Source organism: Delphinapterus leucas, chromosome 16, assembly GCF_059928025.1.
Source record: "Delphinapterus leucas isolate spDelLeu-1000000601 "Yukka" chromosome 16, BTC_Dleu_Yukka2, whole genome shotgun sequence".
NCBI classification, from domain to species: Eukaryota; Metazoa; Chordata; class Mammalia; order Artiodactyla; family Monodontidae; genus Delphinapterus; species Delphinapterus leucas.
The window spans coordinates 59,088,479-59,097,819 of record NC_143144.1 but is presented as its reverse complement, the minus strand read 5'-3'; the positions used below and the strand labels follow the sequence as shown (position 1 = coordinate 59,097,819).

At 43.6% G+C, this 9,341-nt stretch overlaps 1 protein-coding gene across 1 annotated transcript in view; it reads left to right on the top strand.

The window, feature by feature from the left end:
• Positions 1–932: 932 nt before the first annotated feature.
• The window catches only part of CPN1 (carboxypeptidase N subunit 1), a 28,927-nt gene continuing 20,518 nt past the window's right edge, over positions 933–9,341 (top strand). The window contains exons 1-2 of the mRNA XM_022569067.2: positions 933–1,361; positions 5,605–5,804. Coding sequence (XP_022424775.1) covers positions 1,142–1,361; positions 5,605–5,804 — 420 coding nt within the window. The 5' untranslated portion in view covers positions 933–1,141. The remainder of the gene's footprint in view (positions 1,362–5,604; positions 5,805–9,341) is intronic.

Below are 9,341 nucleotides of genomic sequence, written 5' to 3'. Positions count from 1 at the left end.
TGCAAAACTGTTTTCCAAAGTGGCTGCAATATTTATTTTCCCATCGGCAATATATGAGGTTTCTAGTTTCTCCCTATTCTCGACAACACTTGTTATTGTGTCTTTTTGATTATAGCCATTCTAGTGGATGTGATGTGATATCTCATTGTGTTGTTTTTTTGGTTTTTTGTTTGTTTGTTTTTTGTGGTACCCGGGCCTCTCACTGTTGTGGCCTCTCCCGTTGCGGAGCACAGGCTCCGGACATGCAGGCTCAGCGGCCATGGCTCACGGGCCCAGCCGCTCCGTGGCATGTGGGATCTTTCCGGACCGGGGCACGAACCTGTGTCGCCTGCATCGGCAGGTGGACCTTCAACCACTGCGCCACCAGGGAAGCCCTCATTGTGGTTTTAAGTTGCATTTCCTTAATGACCAATAGTGTTGAACATCTTTAATGTGTTCATTAGTCATTCATATATCTACTTTAGTTGAATAAAATGTCTATTCAAATCTTTTCCCCACTTTTAAATTGGGTTGTTTGTTTTATTACTGGGTTGTAAGAGTTCTTGATTAATTCTGGATATATTGTCAGATACATGATTGGCAACTGTTTTCTCCCAACCTGGGGCTCACCTTTCATTTTCTCAGTGGTATCTGTTGAAGATTTTTGAGGAGAAAAGGGACAAGACAGAGCTGTGCTTCAGAAAGATAGGATGTAGAATGGATCAAAAGGACGGAGTGTTCTATTTTAATACCCTTTCCTATATTGTAACATAGGGAACAAGGACAGGCCAAGCTTCTCAGAATTCTCCGGGAATCAAAGGGTTATAAGCAGCTGTTTATTGAAGCCTGTGTACAGTCCAGTTAATCAGTAAACCAGAATCAGTGAAACTACCCAATCTGAAGAAGTGCAAAAGCCTTTCAAAAGGCTTTCATGGATTAGGAGAGGCAGAGAAATGGGGGAGGGGAGACGAGTGCCTATTCCAGAGCTACATAAATAACTTCTGGCTTTGGAGGGACAGTTCTGAACTTTCTTCCCAGGCACTGTCACACTGGTGTTTACTGGCAGGAAACTAGGAAAAGCTGGTTCTTGGCCCTTGGATTTTGACGGGTTACTGGGAGAAGCAGGGCCCATTTTAGTGGGTCTCTGAAAAAGCCCAGCAAGATGTCAGACCTGGTCTCAATTTTCCTCCAGCTCCTTCTCTTCAAGTTGGTTGCCCCGGTGACCTTTCGCCACCACCGCTATGATGACCTCGTGCGGACGCTGTACAAGGTGCACAATGAATGCCCTCATGTCACGCGGGTTTACAGCATTGGGCGCAGTGTGAAGGGAAGACACCTCTACGTGCTGGAATTCAGTGACTACCCTGGAATCCACGAGCCCTGTAAGCCCTGAGCATGTGTCTTAAAGTGTGTGTGGGCAGGACCCTTCCCTTACAAATTCAGTAATTGGGGTGGTTTCTGGGGAGGTCCCTGGACCCCTCCACCCATAAAGTATCACAACTTCCTCAGCCTGGACTAAGTATTTCCTTGCTTAGCCTACAAACTGGCCCTGCCTCTGGGGAGCTGCAACCCCAGTTCAGGCTCCAGTCTGCTCCTCCTTTTTGGGTTCTGTTTGCTCAAGACCTTAATGGTAAAAGGTGAGTCTTTTTCCCTGCTCCCTTCCCATCCCCCCCGCCTTCCCTCCCATTACCCTTCTTTCTTCCTTGCTGTTACTATTCTGCCTTTCCCTATCCAATGCCTCTGGAGAAACAATTAGCCCTTCTAGTTCTGCCAGAGTTTAGGGATAGCTCTTTGGGGAATGACGGTGTACTCAGAGTATGGGATCCTGGAGAGAGTTTGAGGTTTGGGGTATTCATTTTATTCATTACATTATTTGTTGTTAGTTTGTTTCTATTATAAAAGCCATCCATGTTTGGATTAAAGTAGAAATTAGATAAGGTAAAAACCTCACCCGTAATCCCACCACTCACAGATGACCATCGTTAACATATTGATGTATCTCCTTCTAAACTTTCTTCTATGCATGTTTAAGCCACCTCCCCTTACATACACGTCATTTTTTTAATAAAAATGGAATCACACTATATCTGCTTTTCTCATTTCATAGTCTTTGATGAATAGCATGTCTGTAAATATAGATCTGCATTATCATTTTTGGCTGCATAATATTCCATTGTTGCAAGGTTGTATTGAGCAGTTCATTTATTGATGGGCAGTTAAGTTGTTTCTACTTTACTGCTTTACTTACAGCAATTGTGACATTCAAGTACGTCAGTTCCTCCTTCAAACTGTCAACCTCAGGTCTCTTTTCCTCTCCACTTCCTCACCCTTCCCCCTAGCCCAAATTCCATCACAGCCTAAATGATTGCACCAGGCTCCTGACGTTCTCCTATCGCCTAACAGCCACCACGCTCTAAACCTTTCATTTAAGGCACAGGTGCTAGGTGCCCAAATACTGATATAATCCCCTCCCTCCCTTGCTTAAAAACCTTCAGTGACAACCTCACACCCAGTGGATTCTGTCCATGACAGCTTCAAACTCTTAAGTGGCCAGTTCAGGGGGGAAGGGAGAGAGGGGGGTGGGAGGCTGGCTCAAGGAAGGCTATGTGATTAGGCGAAGATAAGGGCCTTGCTTTGAAAATGCACTTGCAGAGCAAACACCCTGCTTTTACTCAGGTCGTGTGTTCATTTGTGGAAGCTTGTGGGTGCTAATGGACATTGTAGGCTTAGCCCCTCACTCCACGCCCCTTTCTTGGTGCTCTGTCTACTTTCTAGCATTCAGTGCCTTTCTTGAAGCTTTTCATACTATTATACCTCACCGATCCCTCCTTTCTCTGATGCCCTATCAAAGGTACATCCATTCATTCCTTAATTATCCCACAAGTATTGCTGATGATCTACTCAGTGTAAGCACTTTGGTAGACTCTGAATATAGCGCAGAGAATAAAACAAAGACTCTGCCCTCAGGGCCTTAATTCTAGCGCGGTAAGACTGGCAATAAACAGGTAACTAAATAAATATATATTATACCAGATGAAAATAAGTGCTATCGAGAAAAAGAAACCAGGAAGGAGAGATAGGGAGTTGTGGACAATTGTGGGTTGAGTGGGGGAGGGGGTGTTGCTTTTTAGGAAAAGCTTCTCCTTCGAGGTGATTTTTGAGTACGTGATTGAGGTGCCATACTGGTTCTGGGGAGGAAAACACCGCACAGAGGCAAGAGCCGGAGCACGCTTGGCATGTGTGAGGAGCAGCGAGGAGGCCCCTGTGGCTCCGGGACAGTGAAGCACAGGAAAGCAAGGTCAGAGCAGAGCTGTCGGGGATACTGGGCAGGAGGAGATCACGTGGGGCCTTGCAGGTCTCTGCAAAAATACTGGCTTTTGCTCTGAGTGAAGTGAGAAGCCATTGGAGGGTTTTAAGCAGAGGAGTGACATGATCTGACTAAAAATTTTAGAAGATAACTCAGAACAGGAATCAGCAAACTAGAGTCTTGAGGGCCAGCTACCTGTTTTGGTAAATAAAGTTTCACTGAAACACAGTCACGCCCATTTGTTTTTGTATCATCTATGTCTGCTTTCACTGGAAGCGTTGAGTAGCTGCAGTGAAGACAATGTAGCCCAGGAAGCCCAAAGGATTTACTCTCTGGTCCTTTACAGGAAAAGTTTGCCAAACACTGACTCAGGAGAATAGACTTGCATGGCTGGGCAGATGCAAGGAGTTCAAGTAGGAGATTTATTGTAGTAATGCAGGCTTGCGATTGTGGGAGCTTGAACCAAAATGATGACAGTGGTTGTTAGGAGAAGTGGTTGTATTGTATTCTGGATATACGGAAAGTGGAGACAAAAGAATTTTATATTGAATACCTCCTAAGAGCAAGGGACTATGGTAGGTTCTACAGGGCAGTGGTTCCCAAACTTATGGATTTCACACACACACACAAATATATATATATGGGAGATCAGAGGGGACTAAAATAGATTTTCCAAATTTTATTTTACTGAACAAAGATGTTGAAGAATACTACCTGCCATCTGCTATCACCATCCTTTCGTAAAATAAAGTATAACTTAACACCAAGAAAAGTGAGAAAGACGTGATAAGATTAAAGAAATACACTAAGATCAAAGAAGGTACATGATAGAAAATCCACCACACAGTCCTTATGGGTTATAGACATTCCTTTGGGAAAGACTGCTGTAGCAGATAAATAACAATGGATTGTATCCTAAAGAAAGTTTAAAATGGCATACATTGCAAAGGCCAGGTCCAGTAAGGAAAATAGGACATGTGCAAAATTAGCCAAAACCCAGAGTAGGAAGTGGTATCATAAAAGGGAAGCTTAATAGCGAGTTCACTCCCAGCAAGGAGATTCCAAGATGGCTTCACAGAGTAAGGAGCATTTGAGCCTAGATGGATGGTGAGGAGGGCATGGAAATGTGAAGATGAAGAGACACAGAATCAGAAAAGGCATGAAGGCAAGAGAGTGCTGGATGGGGGCTTCCCTGGTGGCGCAGTGGTTAAGAATCTGCCTGCCAATGCAGGGGACAGGGGTTCGAGCCCTGGTCCGGGAAGATCCCACATGCTGCGGAGCAACCAAGCCCGTGCACCACAACTACTGAGACTGTGCTCTAGAGCCCGTGAGCCACAACTACTGAGCCCACGTGCCACAACTACCGAAGTCTGCGCGCCTAGAGCCTGTGCTCCGCAACGAGAGAAGCCACCGCAGTGAGAAGCCCGCTCACTGCAAAGAAGAGTAGCCCCTGCTCGCCACAACTAGAGAAAGCCTGCGCACAGCAACGAAGACCCAACACAGCCAAAAATAAATAAATAAAATTAATTAATTTTTTTAAAAAAAGAGTGCTGGGTGGAAGGGAAATCACTTGGCAAGGGCTTTTCTCCTTCCTTTTAAAACAGGGCAAGAATGATTTTTTTAAGTGGTTCTAGAGGCTCCTCTTATGACCTCAGTTCTAACTTCAATTGAACAGTTAACATAGCCAAAGAAAAGACTAAGGAATGAGACATACATAGACTCCTTCCTACCCTGTGCCTCAAGACACAGCATTCTCAGATATGAAGGGGAGATTTTAACCTCATTACCAAGAAAATTAAATTTTCAACTGGTGCATTTAGGAACTGTTATGCTATAACCTGGAGGACTTTAGGCCAGCAAATCTTGGAAAAGCACTATCCTTATCCTGAAAAGATTTGTCTCTGAGAAGCATTAAGCTACCTCAGTGCCACCTGGGCTTTGACCTCCATTATTAATCTGCCAGGTGACCTCAGACAAGTTACTTAACCTCTTCCATACCCAGTACCCTCATCCTGAGGCTAATAATGCCTACTTTACAGGTTTTCTGTGAAGATTAGCAATGACATAAATGCCTAGTACACAGTAGGGTTTTAATCAGTAGTAGACATCATTATCCGTGGCATGAATTTTTGTAGCATTTGTAGTTGCAGTTTGTTCAAAGGGGGCACAGGGATTATTGGAAAAGACCTAACAGAAGCATGAGGTTTTCTTTTATTCATTACTGAAAAAGAGGGGAAACGTCCCTTTGCATGGTTAGGAATTAACTGCACTCGTAAGCTTTCCCCCATCTTCTTTATGTGTGTTTCTCTCACTTGCAGTGGAACCGGAAGTCAAGTATGTGGGGAATATGCACGGCAACGAGGTGCTGGGCCGCGAGCTGCTGCTGCAGCTGTCGGAGTTTCTGTGCGAGGAGTTCCGCAACGGGAACCAGCGCATCGTCCGGCTGGTGGAGGGCACACGCATTCACATCCTGCCGTCCATGAACCCCGACGGCTATGAGGTGGCCGCTGCCTCCCAGGTACCGAGCCCCAGTGGGAGGCCCTGCAGAGAGCAGAGCCGTCTTAGGGAGTAAGGAAAAGCCGGGAGACCAGGTGTCCTCTCTGTCCCACTGTAAATGCCACGATGTGATAGAGGAAAAGCTGGAGAAATAGAATGAAGTGTGAAGACGGGTTCAGCACTGTAGCATCCTAGGCAATGAATGGGGGTTCTCTCTGAGTCTCAGTTCCCTCCCTTCCCCGCCTTTCCAGCTGAGTTCTCCATTTCATTGTGAGGATCAGTGAAGCAGTATCAGTGACAACATTTCATCAACTGGAAGGTACTGAACAGGTGTGAAGGGATATTGCAAGACGCCCCTCCTTCCCTGAACTTTTAGCTGCCAACCTTAAATCCTCTTCTTCCTCCCATACTACACTTACATTTGCATTTGGGGGGAAAAGAGAAAGAATGAGCTTTTCTCAGAATTGTGGGGTGGCAGGTTAGTCCTGTTACAGATTCTTCATACTTTATTCCATCTCTGTACAGCTTTTTTCCTCTACTAGTATAGCACTCAGCCTTTGAATTCTTTATTTTAGAGTTACATTGTTCAGGGGACAAATTTAAAAAAGTGTTTATGGGCTTTATTTCCTAACATAAATTCAGAATATCAGTGTGCCTAACTTTAAGTCAGTGATTCTTTTGTGGCTGTGCATCAGAATTGTAGGTGAAGATTTTTGAGATACAGGTTCTCAGGTCCTCTCCCCACCCCAAATCTACTGAATTAGAATTTTCAGTGGGTGAGGGCAGGCATCTGCCTTACACAATGGATATGTTTCTTTAAAAGCTCTATTTAAACCTGGTTTGTTTGGGTTTGTTTTTTTTTTTGGAGGGGGGTGTAAATGAAAGATTTTTTTTTCCATTTTAAAATATGTTTATTGGGGGTAGTCTTAAAATGTTTTTTATGTTTAAGACTAGACTTCACTACTTTACTTTTTTTTTAATTTTGGTTTTATTGTGGTAAGAGCACCTAAGATGAGATCTACCCTCTTAACAAAATTTTAAGTGTACAATACACTATTGTTGATGATAGGCAAAAGGTTGTACAGCTGATCTCCAGAACTTATCTATCCTGTTCAACGAAAACTTTATACCCCTTCATTAGTAAATTCCCATTTCCCCCTCCTCCCAGCTCCTGGCAATGACCTTCCACGCTCTGATTCCATGCATCTGACCACTCTGTCCCATACAAGTGGAACCACTCAGCATCTCTCCTTGAATGGCCCATCCTGGTTTAAGCCTACTAGAGGACAGGGCTGAGGGGTGAGGAGAAGCAGGGAGGGTAATGGAGCCAAGATGTCGAGCCAAACACAAATTCGACCCTTGCCATCTTACAACCTCCTGCTGGCATGACTCAACAGATGGAAAAAAAACAACAAAAAAACCCAAAAAAACTTTGTTACCCCCTCCCGTCCCCCACTGGAAATCAGAGAGATGGACATGAACATGCCTTGAGACTTGAGTTTCCAAAAGAACAGGACAATTTGAGAGTGTTGTAGGGGTGAACCCAGCGTGGCCACTTTCCTTCTAGTGGCCCTTCCCTGTATTGCAGTGGGGAGACTGGAGAAGCCCCTCAGACCTGCCCACATCTTTTGTGCAGTGAAGTGGGGGTGGGAGGAGGTGGAGAAAACCCCTGCCAAATCCTAGAGCTGTGTCTCTGGGGAGCCAGTCACCTCTGCTCACCTGCTATGTACTTTTTCAAAGGGAGCAGATCTTGAACCTGAACCCAAGAGAGGACCCATCGGGTTCTCAGATTCCCAGAGCTACGTGCCGTACCCAGAGGAAACCTGTCTGCATGGCTACACAGGGAAGACCTGCCTGGCCACCTAAATTTAAAACCACCTGTAGGTAAGGTAGAATAATATGACTCCACCTCCCAAAGATAGTCAAGCCCTAATCCCTGGAACCTGTGAATATGTTATGTTACATGGCAAAGGGAATTAAGGTTACAGACAAAATTAAAGTTGTTAATCAAGTGACCTTAAAATACCCTGGATTATTTGGGTCGGCCTAGTGTAACCAATCACAAGGGTCCTTTAAATGTGGAAGAGGAAGGCAGAAGGTCACAGGCAAAGAGAGATTTGAAGATGTTCTAGGGAAACAGATTCCTCTAGAGACTTCAGAAGGAACACAGCCCTGCTGACACCTTTAGATCTCGTGAGACCCATTTCAATCTTCTGACATCCAAAACTGTGAGATCATAAGTTTGTGCAAGGTTAAGCCCTAAGGTTGTGGTAATTTGTTACAGCAGTAATAGGAAGCTAATAACTGAACCCTGTTTATGGGAACTTCTGTTAAAGGAAGTCCTTACTGCCAGCTTAACTAATGACCCGGTGTGAATAGTAAGTCAGCTGATAGGTAAATTAACGTAACTGTTAATATGGACAGTTATGAGATAACGCTGATATAAATCAGCAAGCAATAAAAACCCCTGGAAGCATAATGAAAATCATTATCTCATAGAAGTGAAAAATCAAACTCCAAATAGAAAAATCATATAAATGTTTTCCACTGGAACAGAATTGATGTAGGAGACTTAAAAGAATGTCAAAAAATGTTTTCAATGAGATCTAAGAATAAAACACGAGCACGATGCCACGAAAATAGAGAAATCTGAGAACAATAAAGAGTTCTTAGAAAAATACGAGAGTAGTAGTACATCTGTGAGTTTTTAGCCTCCTAGTGTCCATGCATTCACCCTACTTCCAGTAATGGCCACCAATTCGGGCTCTCCCCTCTCAGTCCACAGGGCTCCAGTAGACACTATTCTCCCTCTCCAATGCCAAACAAAACACCAAACAGAATTTCAGTTTTGCAAGAGCCTGTGAACTTATCTCTATTCTCCTGCTTTATATATTTTAATTATTTATATAAATATCTATCTCCCCATATATACCATGAATTCCTGGAAAGCTAGCATAACGTCTCATGATCTCTTTCCCTAGTGTCTTTCAGGGGACTTTGAATAGAGATAGACCTAAATAGATGTGGATTGATTAAATGGATGGATGAATGAATGAATACATGACCAAATAAAAGATGAAATGTGAAGTGTGAGCAGAGAGGTTAAGGGATCCATGAAGTTGATATTGCTGAGAAAAAAGATAATCAAGGATCCTAAGTAAAAAAATAAATAAATAAATGGGGGGATGGTTTCCACTTTGGAAAACAGTTTAGCAGTTTCTGAAAAAGTTAAATATGGACTTACTTTATGATCCAGCAGTTCTACTACTAGATATTAGAAATGAAAACATGTGTCCACACACAGACTTATACACAAATGTTTGCAGCAGCTTTATCCACAATAGCCAAAAAGTGGAAGCAAACCAAATGTCCATGTACTAGGTTTAATAGTATCCCCTCTGCCCCCTCCAATTCATGTCTACCTGGAACCTATGAATATGACCTTGTTTGGAAATAGGATCTTTGCATATGTAATCAAGTTAAAGTGAAGTCATACTGGATTAGGGGACCTAAGTCAAATATAACTGGTGTCCTTATAAGAAGATAGCAATTTGTACTG